At 39.8% G+C, this 23,136-nt stretch overlaps 1 protein-coding gene across 2 annotated transcripts in view; it reads left to right on the top strand.

Moving 5' to 3' along the window:
* The window catches only part of LOC139116184 (E3 ubiquitin-protein ligase RNF217-like), a 52,034-nt gene that overhangs the window by 9,247 nt on the left and 19,651 nt on the right, over positions 1 to 23,136 (top strand). For both annotated transcript variants that reach the window (XM_070678742.1, XM_070678743.1), the window contains exon 2: positions 17,457 to 17,658. In XM_070678742.1, coding sequence (XP_070534843.1) covers positions 17,457 to 17,658 — 202 coding nt within the window. The remainder of the gene's footprint in view (positions 1 to 17,456; positions 17,659 to 23,136) is intronic.

The following is a 23,136-nucleotide window of genomic DNA, read 5'->3' as shown; positions in this document are numbered from 1 at the left end:
TAACTTTTTATTTTGACAATATTTTTGTTCAGTTTATACAATTGTGTTCTTGTTCTACTCCCTACAGAATGTTGAGCTATCCAGTATTCAACTTGCCAACACAGCCTACGTGTACCGTGCATTTGCATCATTCAATATCATCAATATTTAGACAAACAGGCATTGTTGACAAACTGAATATATTGTGTTTTTCAGCAACATGCTGTAGAGAGACACCAAGAAACTGTGTTTGATACATTGCATAGAAATATTGGAAAATTATCAACAATTGTAGCTCCTGCCCCATTATAAGGCCAACTTGTTCTACGAAAATTTAAAGGCATTCATACTTTTTAGACTTTTTCGAGATTAAAGACATAAAATATGACAAAACGGTTCTAGATTTTGTTTAATTATTACTAACATTAGAACCATTGGACGACATCAAAATGTTGGGAGTCAAAATATTTTCAGGTCCCCCCCCCCCTATAGGCAGAGGAAAACTTTCAAGTCCCCCCTTGACTACCCCAAAAATTTTCGAATCCCCCCTGAATTCCTCCAGCCCCCCCTCACCACTTCTTTTGAACGCGGCCTTAGAAACATCTAAGAGTAATAACTTCCAAAATGATTACATAGTGCATCATTTTATAATACATGTAGTTATAACTTATTCTAACATACCATTATGCCGGTACATGTAACAAAACCATCAATGAGAAATTTTCAAACTATTTGCACCAATACCTGTACATGGCCTACTGTATTGTATCCTTATATTTCTTGAATTATGTTGAACTTCAGAACAATTTTTCCCTCAATGTTATTTGCAGGGGACATTTGAAATGTAATTGTTGTTTTCCAAATTACTGTTGTTCGACTCAAACTGAACTGGATGAAAACAAAATACCTGGATTCAATATACATATATATACTGCATATGCAGTAATACAAGCATGAAGTAAGTGTTTATGGTGGTTTAAACTTGTGAGTACCGGTATTGTAAAGATACATTGTCAGCCTTCAGTTCTGTAAGTCTGTTGGGATGAGAACACTTTGGTGCCTCTATCTGACTTGCAGCAGAATTTGCATAAATTAATCATGATTTAGTGATGTTCCTAGGACTATGTATCATATAAGAAATACATGCATTATGGCCTGAATAACTTGAACCTGCCAACTATTCCTGTGAAGTAGCATTTTGAAATTAAAATATTGGCTCAATATGAATCAGTCTAGAGAATCAGTCGATTCATTAACCCTTTCCTGCCAAGTCGGTGAAAATCCGCTTGAAATTCGGTGTAGCTAGAATCTGAGCAGCCACGGCCGTTATCCTGCCAAGGCGGTGGAAATCTGGCTACTTTTTGGTACCCCCTTTCCTGCCTAGTCGACGGAACTACGTGTAGCAACCCTTGCTCGCGCTAGGGGTCGTTCGAGGACAGGTTTTGGGCGAGGAACGGCGTTTGCTCTCGAAATGGGTTCACAGAGAGTCCAATGACAGGGAAAGGTGCGGAAGCTACCCAGCCAGTCCCCCACCCCGGTGGGGGACTGGTTTTTTTGGGGGGACGAGTAGCGTACTTGGCAGGTTAGCACGTTGACGTATTCTAGCGGAGTTTGGGTTAACTTGGCTCTGAGGCACTACATAGATTGCGGCCGAAATTGACCGTCTCGGCAACGCTAATCTGTAAGGCAACCGCCTAAGACCGCCTCAGCTGGCGGTGCAATTTTTTGCCAATGGTGCGAGACGAAAATCACGGACTTGGTCCTGATTGACGGGAAGTGTGGACGGATTGACGGACTCGGCTATTTGTAAGGCAACCGCCTAAGACCGCCTCAGCTGGCGGTGCAATTTTTTGCCAATGGTGCGAGACGAAAATCACGGACTTGGTCCTGATTGATGGGAAGTGCGGACGGATTTGACGGACTCGGCTTGATTAGTCCCTGACATGGAACTGATCCGAACGGACTTGAGCGACATTTGTGAAGGGTAACCACCGCTTTTAACCGACTTGTTACCTTCTCGAAAAGACTACCCACTCAGATGTCGGACGTTGTCGGCTGCACTTGGCTCTAGACGTTCAAGCCGTGCAACGAAACACACCGCCTCAGCCTTGCCATTCACGAACATGGCCTCAAAATTTGATACCATTGTTCACCGACTTGGCGGCTGCGGTTAGGTGCGTGAACCGTTGTTCACCGACTTGTTACGCCTATGTTGTCCCTGTGAAGTTCGGCTAACGGCCGAGTCTAACGGGAGTTGGCAGACCTGTGTTTGGTTTATACCGTAGTATGACCGACTCAGGTAGAGGTACCTGTCGGTATATTCCGAGTTTTACGCACTCGGGCGTCAATGACGGGTCGTCATCACCGCTGATGACGTAGACGTGCTGGCCACGTTATTTGAAGGAGCCATGTTTGCCCAACGGACGAGGCCGAGACAGCCGTTGACAATTTTGGCATCCTTCATCTTTGACCGCCTTAGTTGGGTAAGGCCGCTCGGCAGGCAACGGTTATGACCTAAACAAGCCGCTGAAGCACTGTTCGTTGCCGTACAAGAACGAGACGGCCAGTCCATTACTGCTTAATGGGCGATCTGTCGGGTTGTCTTGTCACCGACTTGGATGACAATACGCCTTGCGCAGGCGTACTTAGAAGGGACATGAGGTTAAAGATACGGGTTCCACCAGTACTAAACATGGGCTTGGGCCAACGTCCTTGGGTGGCAGGTGCGCATGCCACGTACCCAGCTGGACGGAATGTCAAGTTGAGATGCTAATGACCATTGACTATGTTATGCTAAGTGCTCGAGGGATTTGCATCGCAAATGAGTATTACCGTATTCCTCCGATTCTAAAACCCCCTTTTCAGAACCAAAGGTGACGGAAAACATGTGGGGGGCTGTATAAACGGATGTCACCGCGAAATCGAACGACTTAGTTAATTTATTCTAATTAATGCAATGTTATGCAAATTTTGTGCCAATGTTTTTTTTTATTCACGCGAGCGCTGCAGACATGCTGCCATGCTGCGTCGATACTGGCAGTCGAAACTGTACAGTATAAATTAATGGAGATCGACAAGTTTGAAATTTGGCGTTTATTTGCCATACCGTCTTTTGCCGAACAATACGATAGCAATAAATGTTCGTTTTTCGTGTATAGAGAATCACCACGATACTTCGTTGCGCTCCGCAGCTGCAGCTAGCTGCCCATAACACTAACATGGCCGCAAAGGTCAGACAATGAGTAAAGGGAAAGTCCCTAAAGTTCCGCTGGCTGTGATTGGTCAATTCACGCAATAGGTCAAAGGTGTCAGTGCATGAGGTCAGGGTAAAGTTCTGTTCAGCACATGCATGTGGTGGTGTCCGTCCGATGTTTTCTATTTACGATTTTCAATTAGCGTACTCCTTAAAATAAACGATCAATTACACGTTGTGAGTTTATTATTTTGCTCCTACGGTAGTTTCAAAAAGTCTAACCGTATCTCGAAACGAAATGTGATCTTACGAACAGGCAGGCGCTAGTCTCGAACGAGTCGAAGTACTGATAAAGTGTGGAAACATCGGATGGTCGAGACGAAAGATTGCTACCATGTACGCCAATCTACTTACGATTTGATGAATTGAATTTTTGGCAATAAATCTTTGAAGTTTTTTTATTATTTGTATCGATGAACGAAATGTCTCTTGATGTGGAATTCAGTCATCTATGATCAACTGTTCGGAATATGGTACAAACATGTACGTTTTTGTTCTAACTGTAAGTGTATACAGTATAGGGCCGTTTATGAAGTTGGGTATTTTTCCCTCGCAAGACTTCGAAAGCATGCATAATCTTGAAAATCTGTTACACTATCGCCTACTCATTGCCGGGACTAGTTCAGGAAAAGGACACACACAAGCAAGAAATGCCGTTCAAACAATAAATACATTTATTACATGAGAAAAACTATGTGCAAAATTGATAAAACATTAACGAAAGAAATTCAAAGAATTTTCAGTTCATGCGCGGAAGAAACTTCGGATGTCGCGTTTGTCGATACAATTGCCCTCTTCATCGAAGTCAAACCCATCGAAGTCTATATCGTCATCTTCCCCCTCGTCATCAAACACGAGTCCTACGGCTTCATTTGATAAGTTGTCATCGAGTACCAGAATCTCCTCGGAAATCATGTTGTCTTTAGTTCCGTCGAGCGCATTCGCGATACCCGTGGAAAGGAACGATTTTTTCACCACGTGAAATGAGCGAATCGTACTTGATCGACACGTTTAAAAACTCGACTATCGTAATGTTCATGTTATGGTAGCCAAATGGCATCAAAATATTCGATTCGTACTTGATCAAGATGTTCAAAAATCTGCTTATTTTGACGGTAGCAAAATGACAGTGACGAAAAGACGGCATTGTACTAGATCGAGACGCTCAAAAATCCAACTCTTTTAATGTTCATTTACATAGCGAAATCCAAGTGGAATTTTATCGCCAGGAAAGATAGAACCGTTCCCTATTGAAATGTTCCAACACCAAATAATAGTGTGCTTGTTTTGAGGTTTGATACTTCACTTTGGCACTTGTTTGTGACTTTGATAAGCAACGTAGGTGTCCGGATATCCTTGTCTCATTACATGACAATGGCAATATTCCAGGCAGAATTTGGGTGTACCCCCTGGGGGGCGTTATAAACGAACTAACAGCCAATTACGAATCGATAAAATAATCATGGGGGGCGTTATAATCGGGCGGGGTTTTAGAATCGGAGGAATACGGTATTAGCATATCAATGGTGCGGACAGGCAATTTACATGACGGGTAGGAATGTCAGCGCCGGTTGGTGGACTGATTGCCGTAGGTCCATTATAATAACAGGTGGATGCATATATTAACCCCCTGCGTCCAATCATGTCCAGGGCTTTGTTTCCCTGTGGCTTTAAAAGGGAGGGACCTGCTAGTCTGTCGACACTGTTCCAGACATGAGCTTGACGGACCGCAAAAGTTTTCTGAAGGCGAGCAGACGACTGAAGCTCAAAGATGCAGAGTCTCCGGGCGGTAGTGGTAGCGATCGTTGTGATGTCCCTAGTAAACGTTCTAAGAAGTCGGGCAAGAAACGCTCCCGTAAGGCGAAGCTATCTCCGGCTGAAAAACCCAGTGGTAAGCGTAAACGTAAGAGCGATCGTTCTGCCGATGAGGATGATGACGGGTCACCGGTCGCCAGTGGTTCTCACCCGGCTGCTCCGGGAGAGACTACTTCACCTGCAGAGACTACATCTGCTCTTGTGGGAGATACTTCACCTGCACAGACTACGTCTGCTGCTGCTAGTGAGACAGTGAGTAACGAGACGGCTGATGCCATTGGTTCTCCCCCGGCTGCTCCGGGAGAGACACCACCTGTTGCTACTATGAGCCCTCATCCTGCGTCAGGAGAGGTTCCTGTGCCCAGTGCGAAAGAGCTTGAGTCCTCGTCATCAGCAGAGGCTGCCCAGCCCGCTCCTGCCATAGTTTCGTGTGCTGCGATGTCCCCGCCGAAAAAGATAGTGCGGAGGGTTCGTTATCAGGATAGCCCACCTGATTTTGAGCCAGATATGATCCTTGATGCCGCTACGGGCGAGTTCAGGCCCAGACGCCCAGACGACGGTGATATCACCGCTGAGTCCGACTCGGAGGTTGACGAGGATGCGGCAGAGGACGATGACTTTTATGACAGGCAGTATGTAGGTGAGGCAAGCTCTGACGACGATGATGACGTTGCTGCTGTGTTGGCGGAGGACGACACCCCTCCTTTCTGGCGTATGTCGGAGACTACCGATGCTAATATATTTGAGGAGACCGATTTTGACCATGAGAGAGGACCGACTTTCACCTTGCCCAGCCACTCCCGTGAGCTCGATTACTTTTTTAAGTTTATTCCAGCTACACTGATCAGATTGGCCAAGGACGAGACTAATAAATACGCCAAATTCCACCAGCGATATATCGCTAGGAAAATAGATAAATACTGGCGTAACGCTGACTACCGAGAGGTGCAGGCGTTCATTGGCGTCTTAGTCTGTATGGGTGTCGACCGTAAATCATCAGTGGAGGATTATTGGTCTAGCGATCCCTTTCTGAGAAACCAGGGTATTTCTACTGTGATTACCCGCAGTCGCTTTCAGCAGCTTATGCGATACTTTCATCTGGCAGACCCAGAGAACGATCCACGTCGTGATCCTGATGAGGCACGCCGCGACGTCGGTGTCAGGAGGATCCCCTGTATAAAATCAATCCATGGATGGAGCCCATAGTTGACCGGTGCGTAAATAATTATAAGATGGGTAGAGAGATCTCCATCGACGAGGGCATGGTGCGATTTAAGGGCCGTTCTAAATTTAAGCAGAGATTACCGCATAAGCCTGATCGAGACGGTTTCAAGATATGGCAGCTGTGTGACTCCACCACTGCATACATAATCGCTAACTTTGCACCGTACCTAGGTGTGAAATTTCGGGATCGGACTGATGGGAGACGGCAGGAGCGAGGTGTGGTGAAAAGAATTACGATGGAGCTGGTCCAGCCATTCTGTGGATATAATCACAGCCTATTCTGTGATAGCCTGTTTAGCACGGTCATTACTGCTAGAGAGCTGATGGAGACCGGGATCTACATGGTCGGGAGTTTTAACCGCCGTAATTGTCGCACCATGCCCCCTCAATTAATTCCGCCGGGTAAGAGGAAGCGCCTTCCTCTGTCTGTTGGGGATATGAAAGCCACGACCAGAACGGACTCTCGTCTTAACATCACTGCTTATCAGGATAGTAACGCTCAGTGCTGATCTTGAATATGGTCTATCCACCCTTGGAGTGCGTGCCAGTGGGGGAGGGAGACGAGCGGCGACAAGTGCCTCTGTCGCTGTATAATTATCGCCGGTACATGGGAGGCGTCGACCGAGCCAACCAGAAGCGCAAGTACTTTCACACTGGGCGCAAGAACCACAGATGGTGGACATATCTGGCATGTTACCTGATTGATGTTGCCCTGGTAAATGCATATATATGCTTCAAGCATGTACACCCTGATAGTAAGCTGACCCATAAGATGTTTCATCTGCGTGTCGGGAAACAACTCATTGGCGGTTATTGTGGGCGATCGCAGCCCAGTGTGAGAGAGGTCGAGGCCACCGTTTCTCTTGCCTCGTACATCAATCCACAAAATCAGCCGATGCACGTTGTCAGCCGTTTGGAGGGGCGGCAGAAATGCTGTAAAGTATGCAGCAGAGAGGGTAAGACCACTGCGAGCGGACGACTGTCTGAGACGTCCAAAGGATGTAGTCTGTGCGGGGTTCATCTTCACGAGGGCGAGTGTTTTGCAGCTTTTCATCATCGCATGATGCTACGAGGTAAGAGGAGCATTGGCGTGCAGACCTCTACTCACACAGCCCCGATGACACCCATCAGCAAGAGAACCCGACGTGTCGTTGGGGTTAGTGCATAGAGCAGTTGCACTGTCCAGAGCTAAGGTGGTACAAAACTGCACCTTAGTAACAACTGCACAACTAACCTGTTAGGAAACGGAACACTAGCGAGCTAAGTGTTCACTGAACTGGCCAAACTACGTACACGCCTTCCTTCAATGGCGGAACTATGTCGTTGACACTACGTCAAAGCAGACTGCACTGTGCGACTCTTCCAAGTCGTTCAAAGTATGTGGCCAAGTGACACAACCCAGGGGAAACAGGACAGGTTTGAGGGTGCTGCCGCACCCATAGCACTAACCCCTGGGTCTTCTACTAACCCACGAGAGAGGTGACGTTTCCCCGGTGTGGCCGTGCGTGCCGGCGAACGAGCTTTACTTCCGCGAAAGTAAGCTAGAAAAGGGCATAAAAGTGCACGTCCCCCGGGGCAAACAACGCCCGTGACCTCGTCATTTTCTGGACACAACCTCATCAGCGGTTGCCCCTCTATACGGGCATGCAAAAATTTTTGAAGTCTAACACGTATATGGTCGGTAATCGTACCCCGAAAAATGCGGTATTTTCCCGCCAAATGCCTGGAAGGAAAGCGTGCAGGAGAGCCTATCTTCTGTAGACACGGAAAAGGGGGCCGGTTTTGACCGACTTGGCAGGATAACGGACAGGGGCGCTCGGCAGGAAAAGGGTTAAGACATTCAAGAAGATACATGTAATATTTTATGCAAAGTATTGAATGTTGTGAGATACAGTAGCTGCATGCCTTTATGATATTTTGGCAAGCAAGTTCATATCTTAGAAATTTATGTCACATAAATATCTAACTAGACCCATAGACGTGACCAGAGAAAAATGCCGTGAATGAAAAACTGTGCCAATGAAATTGGAAGGTATGAAATAAATTGATTTCTTTGCTCAGAAAGTTCTGAGCAAATGGTATTTGTATCAATAACATGAAATAGCATGGTTATCTCTTTGGAACGGGTATGTGAGTTTGAATCCAATTGTGAATTTACTGAATTATTTCACGGACTGATTACTTTGTCTAAACTATCATGTACTCACTTCATCTAAACTATCAATCATAGCTGACTGATTACTTTACCTTTAGTTGTCTGTGAGACAACAATACCCATATTGCCATGTAAGCCATCAATTAACCATTTCTTGTCACTCCCAATACCGTTATTACATTTCATCTCACTGAGACGGTTATTATGCTGTCAAACTATACAATAATATAATATCGTCAGTCGGTTGATGAATGGCGTATGGCTTCATCATGGCAATTAAAGATAGGTGACTTTCATTTTCAGATAACCCAAAGCAGACCTCGATTCATAGGTCTTATGAATATTTTATGCACATAAAGGACAAGATGTGTGAATGAAAATCTATACAAAATGTCATGATAAATATATGAAATATCAAATTCCCTGAAATGAAATACTAAAAATCTAGAATGATGATGAAATAGCTGTGAAAAAACAATATTGCAAAATTTGAGTTTTTTAGCTCCGCAGTCAACGATGCAGAGCTTGCCAGATAGGCTGATTGTTTACTTTTGTCTGTTGTCTGTCTGTTGTCTGTGAATGATTGATTTCTTCTCAAAATCCATCAGTGTGATTTCTCTGATTGAAAGTCAGTGTACAGGTTCCTTAGGATGAATGTGGTCAGAGTTGTTCAAATTGTAACAAAATATGCAATATTGTATTTTGTCGGCAATTTTTGCTGTTTTTGATAAAAATTCATCTTCTGCAAATATGCTGGCTGATGGATAGCTTTTGAAATTTACTGAACATTTATAAGGATGACCTTTTAGATTTGAGATTGTACTGAAATTTGCAATTTTGTATTTTGTGGTTCAAAAACAACCCATAGAGTTGGACTCAAATAAAGTGCATTCATTCCATGGGGGAAATTATTACTGACAATCATTGTCACATCATCTTTTGACTCATTCATACTGTACATTTTTTTAAAGAGTCCTCAAAATGTAATTTCTTTATACCGGTATGTCGCCTTTTGATAACTGTTATTCACATTTGTCATGAATTGAACGGTTGCCATGTATTGTATATCAATATCACAGAGGACTTCTATTGGCAACTAGGTTGCTTGTTTCAAAATAATACGAGTCAGAATAGCATAAATAACTGGTTAAATTCTAGAAAAAAATAAGAAGAAAAGAATTTCATAGGAATTATAATTACACTTGACAATACTGGCAGTAGATACCACAATTCACTTCATACTTAGCTGTATTTCACAGTAACATCCGTGTAGTACCGTACTACAGGTACATCATTTGATAATGGTAGTTACAATTTCTCCCTATCTTGAGGGAAATTAGATGTTGTGATGAAAATTGATGTGTGATATTCATGAAACAAAATAACTTTCACACAAGCAGCATCTGTATCCAGTAGTGTTGGATTAAATGTATACTTGAAATGTTTTTATTCATAGAGGAATTCACTTGTTTTTATACCAAATCTTTCCATCTTGCGATGAAGTTCAAAGAGACAGTTCATCACCTAAACTGGTATTTTTGCCAAGGGTGTTGCCTGTTAGATTTCACAGGTGTTCCGTTTGGTATATCTGGTCAGTGTTTTTGAAATAAGTCACCGATGTAAACCTATGCAAAAATGTCATTAATTTTTATAAAAACTATACTTGACAATAGTATCCATATGCCTGACCCTTGGTACTATTTTAACCCTTTGGAAATTCTTGCCAGACAGTAAGACTTCCTCATCTGCCAAGCAAGTAAAAGTAATTTTGAACCTAAACCATTGTATTTTCACCCACTTGACTTGGTCTGTTATAGCAGCTTTAGTCTATCATAATTATGTTCATAGTATCTATATTTTCAAGAGCCTTCAAATGTTTATATTTGTTAAAATGCATCATAGCGGTATGTGACATATTGTGCTTTTCAAGTTTTCATGAACTTGACCTGATGGGGAATATGACCTTGGCAGGATGAGGGTTGAAATTCTGATGTGCATTTATTGAGTTTATGAGGGGGGGGGGGGGGGGGGGGAATAGCTTACGCTGCATTAATAGAGCAAGCTAACACAGAATATTATATGTGTTTGTATATTTTATACTCATTCATAATTTATGAAAATAAGAAATGTATTATGAAGAAAAAGAGAGACTCTAGTGCATACAGATAAGACAGAAGGGTTATAGAAGTACTGTGAAATATTTTATGATTTGAGTTCACAATATAGAGCCATCTGAATACATCTTTGCATTCAGAGCACAGCCGACAGTTGAAATGGCATGTCAATAATTCAGACATTTTCCTTTCAGTTTGATGGACCTCAAAGAATTGACTGTAAAGAATTAATGGAGACAGTCTGGGTTTGTTAACAATTCCATGGTTTGATATAGGCTATCAACTCTAAATGGCTTGAACTTCAGTCTTTTAAAGAACCCCACCTCCTGAAAAAGAACCCCAACAACAACGACAGTTTTCTGCAGCTGATGTTTGGTACTTCTCTCCTCCACATTTGCAGGATAATGTGTGCTCTCAATAGCTGTGTTGACATAGACAGATTGATATGTGTTCATTATATGGTATGATATACGTGCTTGGTACTTGTCAAATAACTGATGGTCCAATACATTGTCAAGCTTACCTGTTTTGAGATAAACATTTCAAATAGTGCTGCTTCCCAAAAAAATATCAGAGTTCTGTAGCTGTACTACACAAAAATAAAAATCCGAAAATTTATATGAAACGTACGTTTAGAAAAGACCTATAGGAATTAGGATATTGTCATTGGTACTTGAAGTTACCACAGAGGTTCTGATTTGAACTCTGAAAATCACAGTGCCATGTTGAAAGATCTAACCACAAGCTGTGACAAAATCTGTTTAAATATCTGTCTGTGGCACCAAATGTAGTTTATGTCGTGCTATGTTTAGCCACAATAGCTGCAATCAAGATCAGCTGTGGTAAAGAATAATGTATTACGGCACTGTTGGACTTTTGAATCTTCTCACAAAGGGGAACTAGCAAATTCAATTTTTATGACTACAGTCAGTAAGGAAGATTTTTATGGCTTCAGTGTGGAATTGAATATCAAAACGCAAGCAGGAAAAGAAACTTATTCATATTTACACTGTCATGTCAAATATCAGGGTTCGAAATTTATTTTTTTGTTTGGTGGTCAAGTTTGACCACCAGATTCAAATTTTGGTGGTCAATTGCAAAATTTGGTGGTCAAAAAATTGATCATATCAGAGTGTAAATCTTGTGGAGGTTGGGGTCCATGGGGTTGAATAGTGGGCTGTACATGCTGTTTTGAAACCATTTCACCATGCTGCTACACGTGTTAAGTTGGTTTACATGTATGATGGATGCCCAGTAAATCCACTGGAAAATGTTCAGTCATTTACAGATCAACATGACTGCTGCATGAGTGACTGACTGACTGGTTATATGCAAAGGACTTGAGTTACAGATTTTAAGTTTTTACAGAATTACTGTGTAATAAAGAATGACAATTACTACTGATAACATGACAATTATTGCATTTTTTTGATTATTATGAAGTCTTGTAAGAGTTTTGTACATTGATCTCTGTCACATAAATGACTAGACGAAATTTGCTAGGAGATGTTATTCAACGTTTGCAGACTTTATCACAATAATCATAGCAGTAAACAGTAAAACAAAGAGAGACATTGTCTATCCAAAGGAACACTCAGTTGAGTAGTGGAGTGGGGTAGTGGAGGGACTGTGATTGAACAGACAAGACATGTACCAGTGTTTCATCTACGATGCTACACCAGGGGGGACTGGTCCCCCTCTGCAGGAATTTTTGAGGGGATTTTAAAATTTTGAGGGGGATTTAACTAAAACATATAATCACGGCTTTACAGGTAAGTTTTAATGTTGCAATGATGTCACTTGTGATGCCCATACTACAAGCCATAAATCACTTGCTTACACAATCCAAGATGCTGGCTGCAAAATCATTCTTTATAAGATATTTTCAAAAGTCAACAAATTTGAGTATCTCTGTTGTGAATGTATGTAGAGCTTAGAAGAGTGGCGGTTGGCTCATTAATATTAATAAGCATTAATATTCCTGGAAAAAATTGTAGCGAATTTGTATGCTACAATATTCTGTATGTTTGTTAGCAGCTGGCCATTTCCACTGTACATGAACCTTCAAGGGATTTTTTTCATTTTTAAATGATTATGAACTGTGTGCACATACACAAAGCAAGAAAAATCTTTAGTAGTTATAAAGGAATGTTTTCCTATCTTCTGAAAAAAATAACATATATTTGTTTGTCACGTTTATACTGTGCTTATATCATCCCTAACCACGGTAGAGTTTGGATCAAGATTGCCCTATACAAACAAGTGAGCTGTATTTTCTAGTGACCTAGCTGGTCTTGTAGTCTTGTGCGCAGACTCAGTAGAGTTAAAACGAACAACTTAGGAGGTCTCTGTCTGCCGTGTTCTGAATGTGTTGTCAGATGTCGAGTTTATCGATGTCAGATTCGCTCCAATTGCTTTTTGTCAGTCATTTTTAAGTACGAAATAACAAACAGAAAGTTGGTTGTCACCAACAGTTAACTTTAGGGTTTATTTGCCCGAAAAGTCAGTCAATGTTTGTTCACTGAATTCAAAAACCGGGCCCATTGACACTACAGCTTGCTTGTGACTCTCATTGCATGCAATCCCGTCACAGTGCCAATGCCATTCACTGAACTGAAAACGTTTCTGTAACAGTAAAGTCCAATTTCCGAGTCATTTTTGCTACAAAAACTTCAGTTTGTCTCCTGTTCTCGATCGTACTGAGGTAATGAGACAAGGGCAATGAACTTTTGTGAACGTAACTCTCAATGGGCTGACAGGCTTTCATATGCAAAATCAGTATACGGAAAGTACAAAAAGTATCAAAATCGAACTAAAATTAGTTCCTTTCATGTAAATGTTCTTGCTACACTATACAATGCCTGTTGCCAAAGTATTAACAGGTGCTGATAATGGGTCAAAAGTATCGAAGTGTGACACCCATGATATTTGATATGCCATTCCAGCCAGCTCAGTGCAGTGCGCGATGGGTCGCCCCTTCTACGTACAATTGGCGGCGCGCAGCACACCAAAGAGGGGGAATCGCGCAATCGCGCAGCCTAGATGAAACACTGTGTACTACTTAAAATGCTAAAATATCTATCTCTGGGACAATATATTGTTTCTGGATACTCGTAGCAATAAACTGTGAGAGGCATGTAAGATTTACAGCTCTGCAGTGAACTATTGTGACCTCCAAAAACTTGGTGGTCAGATTGACCACCCAAAATAGAATCTGGTGGTCCAAATGAGATAATTGGTGGTCTTTTGACGCATGACCACCGGGTATTTCGAACCCTGAATATTTATTTCCTGAGTACTGAGAAGGTATTCATCCAATACAGTTCAACTTACAAAAAGTTATTATAATACCTTTTATTCCATTGAGTAAAATCAATTTGATTTATTGAATATAACACATTTTAAGTATTGTATGTCCTGTGAGAATGTGTTGTAGCATCAACATTACATATTTACTCATCTTGTAGATTTTTAGCTACTATAGACTACCGGTATAGTCTATTGAAGCTATTGGGATGGGTATCCGTCCGGCGTCAGTCTGTATGTATGTACCAGTATGTACCGGTATGTCCGTTTGTGAGGCGTCCGTCCACTCAAATATCTTGAGAACCGCAGTCCTTACTAATTTGATATTTGTTCTGTGGATGAAAAATATGATTTTGAGAAACTATTTTTTTTTAATTTTTTGATATTGTTGAAAATATGCAAATTAGTGCCAAAAAAGGCGTTTTTGGTAAGAAATCTTCTTCATAACTGCTGAGACAGCTTTGATATTTGGTATACAGATCCCTCGGGATAACCCAACTTTGATTTGTTAAAATTGTGATGAAATATGCAAATCTGTATTTTTAAGGAATTTTTTGGTCATTTTTGGTCAAAAATTTATTTCATCAAAAGCGCTCGTCTGACAGCTTTGATATTTGGTATACAGGTTCCTACAGACAGATTAAATATGATATATTGAGTATATGATGATGTATGCAATTTTGTATTTTTGGTGCAATTTGTGCCATTTTTGGTCGAAAAATGTTTTTCTCAAAAACTACGTGTCTGATGCCTTTGATATTTGGTATACAGCTTCCTAGGGGTTCTCTTAGTGTGAATTTGGTGAAATTTGATGAAATCTTCAATTTTTTGTATTTTTGGGTCAATTTTTGCAGTTTTTGGTCACAATATTTGTTTCTCAAAAGTTACTCATCTGATAGCTTGATATTTGGTATACACTGAGGTCAATCCTAGGCTTTGTCTTAATGTTAATAATTGAAATTATGATGAAATCATCAATTTTGTATTTTTGCAGCGAATTTTGCCATTTTTGGTCAGGTCATCCTGAAATGAGCTATCAAAGATATCAACCTTCTTCATCAATACATGTTTCACAAAAAGTTATTCTCTACATAACACAGCAGAGCTCTGTCAACTGTTGGGTCACTTGGTTACCGTTGGTCAGACAGCCTTAATGTTTGGTTAACAGGTCCCCAGGATGACCTTAGTGAGATAATTTCATACAGTCAGGAAATACTTAATTTTGTATCCATGTCTATAGTAGCTTCAGGGACTTTGGCCCCATGTTTCTTTCCCTTGCTTTCACGCCATATATAATATAGCCAGTGTTTGAACACAGGATTTTGTACCAACTCTGCTGTTTGAAAGTTACTGCTACAAGGAAAAATGTAATCTGTGCTGACAAGTTGAACACCATGGGTATTTTAACATGGTTTTTGGAGTTGAAAAGCATCACTATCAGTATTATTTTGACGTCCGTGGTTACAATGTGTACAAAGGGAACGCTGATTCCAACAAAACACATCTTGCATGTAAAATCATTTTCTACAAACTTGTCGCAGTGAATGTGCACATACCACCAGGATGATCAGTTTTTGGTCAAGTCAGATATTCATGAAATCAATACTGGTGTTTGCAGATTGAAATAGTGTCAGTCAGGCATTTTACTTGTACATAATGAACATACTGGTATGAGTGGACCCTGTACACTGCTATGCTCTACTTTAACACACATCATCACAAATGACAAGGATAATTTCATTTTCACAGGAAAGTTTTTAAAGGTATAACAGCAATACATCATATTCCTTTGTAATGGGTATATCAGTTTTGCCACTATATATTCTCTCATGGTGATTCCTCTTGCTAAAAATGCAGCTTTCACAATTGAAAATTATTGAGCTCCCTTATGAAATAGAAAATGTGTGTCATTTATGAAAGCAGGTTGATCAAAGCTTAACGTTATTTTGCCAAGCTGGGGTGCAAGAGCTACTGTAAGCTTCACACCATTTATGCCATGATTACTATAGTTGCTAGGGCAACTTATGACTTGCATCATTGGTTACCATGGCAACAGCACTCTTTGATTTATGAAGGGGGATTAGGTGCACTTTTGTAAAGGTTGTCGGACAATGTGTGCAGGCATCGAACAAAATCAAGACGTGTTTTGTATTATTACCCTTCATAGGTTCATTAGTCATATATAATCATCACAGAAATATCTAGAAAATTATGTTATTGAATCTTTCCAGTTGACATTCATATTTTTCCCAATCACTAAAGGGGGTCATTAACCAGCGTATCACAATCATGTTGTACTCAATCATATGATTCATATCATATGCAAGTTGCTGGTTTTGATGTACCTTAAATGTACTGTTGTGTTTGATCATCTGTAGTACATATCACGGTATTGATCCTTCCATAGCAAAAAAGTCATGATGGTGACATAGCCTTTCTCTTGCATCTTAGTCATACGTGTTGTTGGAAATGTCAATGCATAAATTATCCTCTCTGGTATTGTTGTGTGCATGGTGAGCATATATGTATATACATTACTATACAAATGATATTACTATGGTTAATATGTTGTAGCAGTTACCACTGTTGCTAGTTCTGGGTTGCAGCAATTGGCAAGCAAATGTAGTGTCTTGCCTGTATAGCAAAATATAACAATTGCCATATACCAGTACTGGTGCTTTGTGCATCTCTAGCAGTGCACTTTTTGGCAATGGAGCTTCCTATGATATATATTTTACTCTGTGTTAAGGGAGAATGTGCCTAAAGGATATTTGAACTCAAAATTTCACAAAACTTCTCTAATCTCCTGCTTATATTGGCTCAGTTTGAAGCTCTTTTAGTGAATCAAGTTTGAATCAAGTGAAAATAAAATATTTAATTTTCCCCATAGAGCCAACACAGGGATGGTAGCCATTTTGAATTTCAATATCAATAAAATTTAGGTATATCGTTTCCAAACTCCAAAATTTGCCTAATGACCTCAATGTTTATTCTTGATTTTGAAAGTGAATGGTTAAAAGTTCCCTTGAGGAAAATACAAAAGTCAAAGTTACTGTCAGTGTGCATTGCCCTCGGTTGACATATTTAGGGTCTGTGGTTGACAGCACTGATGGCAATGTGTATTACATATGTACCGGTATGTTGTAAAATGTCAGTCGGTGGCACCAAACTATTAACCCTTTTCCTGGTAACCCCTTCCTTTAATTGCCATCTGCTGAGTCAGCTAAAAGCAGCGTCAAGCCACAAGTTATACTGGGTACTTGTGTCTGAACCTACGGTACTTTGCATGTGTGTCATAACAAGTCAAATTGGCAAAATCACTATAGTATCCATGTTTTCAGGTGCCTTCAAATGCTCAAATCCTTGTTAAAATGCAATATATGGGACTTGTAATGCCTCACTATAAGTTTTTAACCAGCTTGATGTGATGACATATGAACTTGTAGTTACAGCACCAGCAGTGATAAAAATTTGCACATAGTTTTTGCATTGTAACAGTAGGTAAATTCCTAAGGCCAGTTATCATGTAAGCCAGCAAATTATTGCATCACTAGCAATTTTGGTAAAATTCACCAAACATTACCAGAATTTTGCTTTTTTCAATCCATAGGTGTATATCCAGAGAAGTTCTGGCTGTGATCACATGACCTGCTCCAGATGCAAGACAGAGTTTTGCTACCGCTGTGGCAAGCAGTTCAGAAGTCTGAAATTCATTGGTGATCATTACTCAAGACTCAGTGTGTTTGGATGTAAATATCGCTTTAAACCTGATAATCCTGTACAACGCCGAATGGTCAGAGGAGCAGTTTTAGGTGAGTCATTATGGCAATCCTGCTTCTCTTTTATCTCTTTCATTCCCCATTTCTTGATACATACGGATAAGTCCATCCATCCCTGTTGGAAACTATGAAGAGCTACCAAATGTCTGTGATGAAAGGATTAACCTGTTCGTCCCCAATCTCTGTAAACAGGTACACAATCACCGTGGGTTTTGGCCAAAATATTGGTGTTGAAAGGGTGAAGAATGGAATTTTGATGTTGCAATAATCCATAAAACAACTTAATAATGTAATCCTTGTGTCACATGATGACCTGTGGTCTAGGCCTGTCCTGATTTATAGTTATTTTATATTGCAGACTGTAAATTTTTTAGGAGGCACTTTCACTGTTTATGGTGGTTGTAAAGCATAGAATTGTATTTGATACATTCTCATACAGTATCTGCTGTGACAGCAATTATTGTCAATGAGTTCTGAGCAACTATTGTTTATTCCTGTCACTATATGTCCATGCAGCAATCAGCTGTGATGTATGTCGACTACAACCACACCAGAGATGTGTAGAAATTTCCCTCATTGACATTACAGACATGTTTCTGTTTCATTTTACCATAGTGTACCTGACCTTTGCACTTCCCTGTTTCTATCCAACCGTCCATGATATTTTCATCATTTCAGCGCTTGAAAATAAGTACACTTTCTTCTCACTACCTGAAAATACGCTGAAATACAAAGCATTGCCTTTACAAGCACCATGTATTGTAAACAAATGTAATGTTATCATTAAGAAATGAATTCAAGCCTGGACTTAACTTCAGCTTTCAACAATACCATGTGACGTCACACACATAGAGGTTGTGTTGACAAGCTGAACACATGGCCGTCCACATGATTTGAGGAGTAGAACAAAAAAATGCAGTTTATACACAGAAACATTAAAAGCTAATGGAGTTGTAAGTTTTGGAAGATATTATGTAATCACCTTGGTAACAACAGTAACTTTGCTACTGTCCTTAAATTCAGCTGCTTTAGATACAGAAAGTAAAATCCCGATACAATGACTGAGGAAATCTTGGTAACATTGCTTGCGTACTCACCTTAACAAAAACACCACTTTGTTGATTACCTATGTATCTATGTGTGAAGCTTTTTAATGTTGCAGCCTAACTCCCTACTGAGGACTTGTTTTAGGAACATTTATTTGCGTGTATGTCGTTCTATTATTTTAGAGAAACTTATTTGTGCCTGTGTAGTGAAGTCATAACACTGATCTTTAAATTTTCAACTCATAGGAAATGACAACATTGGAAATGGATGAAGTTGCAATCTCTGTACACTACTGGTATTTTTGTTTGTTTTATTTGATTCAGAAAGCTAGTTTGGTTGTTTTCCTCTGTCAAATATGTGCATAGTCAGCCTGTATGCAAACTCAAATGCTACCTAACCCTGTGACTATCATGGTTGCCAATGCTTTCCTATTTAACAAACACTTCAAAATATGTTTGGTATCACCCAAATTTTCCCTCTTGTATGATACATAATAATCAGCATTGTACCATGGTAGGTAGTCAAGGGGTTAACAGCAGAGATTGCAAATACTTTGATGGTATGAGTTGTCGTACTTATCATACCATACATGTACATCATCCATTTTACACCCAGGGCACAAACAGACTTCTTCCAATTGATGATTAAATCATGTTTTGATAAATAAATCAATAGAACAAAATTAGCTCCCATCAAACATATCAATTAACACAAAAATAACCAAAAATGTTCAACAAAGACAACTTCATTTCTTTGTTGCAGATCACCACTTGCAATGAACCCTGACTTCTATATGTTATTGTGCTGACATAATTGTCAAAAGTGATATCACACAAACCCAGCAGATGAACACACCCTGATGCTGATAGTATTGCAGAATATTCATGATAATGAACATGTACTTCACTATATGTTTACTTGTAGGTCATTGACCTCTGTTACTGTTTGAAATATTCCATTGCAGTTGGAAATTGTAGCATATCTGTTTTTGGCTCCGCTGTCAGCGACGCGGAGCTTATCAAATAGGTTGATTTTCCGTCGTGCGTCGTCGTCCGTTGTCGTCCGTCAACAATTGCGTTCTCCTCTGAAACCGCAAGTCCAATTGCTTTGAAATTTTATATGCATTTCACTTAAGGTGACCTCACTTCAGTTTGTTCAAATCGTGGTGAAATTTGCATTATTGTATTTTCGGGGCATTTTTGGTGTTTTTGGTAAAAAAAATCTTCTTCTCTGAAACCGCTTGTCCGATTGCTTTGAAATTTAATATGCAGTTTGCTTAGGGTGACTTCAGTCAGATTTGTTCAAATCGTGGCGAAATTTGCATATTTGTATTTTTAAGGCAATTTTGTCATTTCTGGTAAAAAAATCTTTAAAAATCTTTCTTCTTCAAAACTGCCAGTCAGATAGCTTTGATATTTGGTACATAGGTCCCTAGGGATGATCTATTTCAGATTTGTTCAAATTGTGCAGAAATATGCAAATTTGCATTTTTAGGCAATTTTTGCCATTTTTGGTCAAAAAATTTATTTCTCAAAAAGTACTTGTCTGATAGTTTTGAAATTTGGAATACAGGTATCTATCGATGAACTAAGTAATATGTATTGAATTTCTGATGAAATTTGTAATTTTGTATTTTTGGGGCAATTTTTGCCATTTTTGGTCAAAAAATGTGTATTTCCAAATTACTCATCCGATAGCTTTGAAATTTGGTGTACAGGTTCCTACAGATGAACTCAATGATGATTATTGAAATTATGATGAAATCTGCAATTTTGTAATTTTGGGGCAATTTTGCCATTTTGGTCAAAACATGTGTTTCTCAAAAAGTACTGGTCTGATAGCTTTGAAATTTGGTATACAGGTTTCTACAGATGAGCTAAGTAATATATATTGAATTTCTGATGAAATCTGTAATTTTGAATTTTTGGGCAATTTTTGCCATTTTTGGTCAAAAAATGTGTATATTCAAAAGTACTCATCTGATAGCTTTGAAATTTGGTATACAGGTTTCCATAGATGAACTAAGTGATATTTATTGAAATAATGATGAAATCTGCAATTTTGAATTTTTGGGGCAATTTTTCCTATTTTTGGTTAAAAAATGCGTTTCTCAAAAAGTACTCGTCTAACAGCTTTGAAATTTGTATACAGGTTTCTATAGATGAACTAAATTTGATCTTTTGAAATTATGATGAAATCTGCAATTTTTACTTTTGGGGGCAATTGTTGCCATGTTTGGTCAAAAAATTTATTCTCAAAAACTACTCATCAGATAGCTTTGGTTGACATGTTCTCAGGGATGATCCTATGTGATACATTCAAAGTATGATGAAATCTTCATTGCGTATTTTTGCAGCTTATTTTAGCCACTTTTTTCTGGCCACTGCATCAAGCTATCAAAGATTTCCACCCTTCTTCATCAACATGTGTCAAAAATAGTTATTCTCTACATAAACACAGCGGAGCTATATCGGCCGCTAGGTCGCTTGTTATACCTATAGTGTTATACAGCAACAACTGACAGATGATTCAGTTGCCACACAGGTCAATGATCGATACTACCGCATGTATGTAACCAAATATACTGATGTTATATGGAATTGGGTCAACTAGGTTTGTAGTGTATGGATCGCGTGTTTGATGTTGATTCAAAATGCAACATATACCAAAGATTTATGAAAACATGAATCAATTGGTATAGCAAAATGTTTACAGCATCAATGCATGTAACTGGTTAGAAGAGAGGTGATTAGAAAATATTTATTCCAAATGATCATCATGTTTGTATTACAATAATTACAATGGAGATGATATCTGATAGCATGGTACTATCACTGATAAATTTGCATGTATACATGTACCCCTTGAGAAAAAATGCATGCCCATGATATGAGTCATTTGATGACTGTAAAAAGGGATGAGTATGAAAATACAAGTAAAATCCAGTAATTGTACATACCGGTACTTCGGTGTGATGAAAATGTGGAAAAGTTACATTTCCTAGGTGTTTTATGTTTTTCTTCTTTGCTTGCATATATTTTACAATAACACAGAAACATTTTAAATGCACCTGGTTTACAGCGAACGTCAAAATGAACCGGAGATCAACTTTGATAAGCCCCTATCAATTTCCCTCGTAATCTTCCAATATCCCTCGGAAAACACCAAGGTACTTTGGTTAGTGTTGCCGATAAACAGGCCAATAAACATACAAGGCGCCTGCTATGTTACCGCCATTCGATCTCCCTTCTATTTCTGGCTCCCTTTCCGTAAGAAACCATTTTGAAGCCCAACGTGGTTGACAAGAAATGAAATAAAGCATGCGATTTTAAGACCTTTAATTGTAATAATAATTTCAAACTCGATTTTTCACAGAACTTGTTTTGCATTGTTACGTGCGTCGATCCTGTTATCGTGAAGTATTTTCCGTATGCAGTCATGTCACACGACACACAGTTACGAGTGGAGTGATACGTACCGGCCGCCGCGTACTATGCATATAATAATTGGAAGTTGGGAAACGGAATGGCCGTTGTACGCACCCCTCACCGAGTTTGGAGGCCGATTTCCCTCACAATAAGCCTCAACTATATACTAAACCAGCATCGATGGCCTCCAATACATCTTAGAATTCATACCTACAAGCCTCTTTGCGTCAAAAACGACCTTCTGTCCGTTTTGGGTGCGATTTCCGTGTTTTTTGACGTGATGGAACACTTTCATTCTACAGCTGTGGGCGGGGTCAGACCAGTCGCGCTGTGATTGGCTAATTTTTTTCCGATCGACCCCATGATGACCTCTCTTGTTTAGATCGCTCACGGCCCGGTGGTTTCAATCGGGTTCGAACTCACAACGTATGGTATCTTGTCACCTAGCGGAGACATTAAAATTACGCTATAGAAAGGGATTGCTGATAGGCATATTCGAGAAGACTGTTACACCGTTACTCAAAAGCTACAACCACTGCGGGGCGAAACTATGCCCGAGTGTCTCATATTCTGCGAAGCATATTTTACCTCAGAGCACTTTTTGGCCGGTTGCTAGTGACGACAGCGAACACATTGTATCAATTTATTTTCGATAGAATATCGATCGAAATCTGCTGGCGTATCGGCTCATGCGTTCAGGTCACGTCATGAATATGTCCACAATAACCCGTATATATTGACTTACATACCATAGTACCACCAACGTATCCGTTGGTTTCTTGAACTTAAATTGAATCGTCGACTCTCTTTACAGTTTTTGTGATGTGTTTATGTTTCAGCACATTTTGGCGCACATTGGCCAAGTTTTGCGCTATTTTTGGCTGGGAAGGTCATGCGAGTGAGCAACACAACATAGTATCAATTTCCAATAAACAATATCGATCGATAACGTTCACCGCTCGATGACAGTGGACACTTTGCGCCCGTTCGCCTCCGTTCTGTTTTATTTTTTCAAATTTACTGGAATTTTTATCGT

Source organism: Ptychodera flava, chromosome 17, assembly GCF_041260155.1.
Source record: "Ptychodera flava strain L36383 chromosome 17, AS_Pfla_20210202, whole genome shotgun sequence".
Classification (NCBI taxonomy): Eukaryota; Metazoa; Hemichordata; class Enteropneusta; family Ptychoderidae; genus Ptychodera; species Ptychodera flava.
This window is presented reverse-complemented; position numbering and strand designations above follow the sequence as displayed.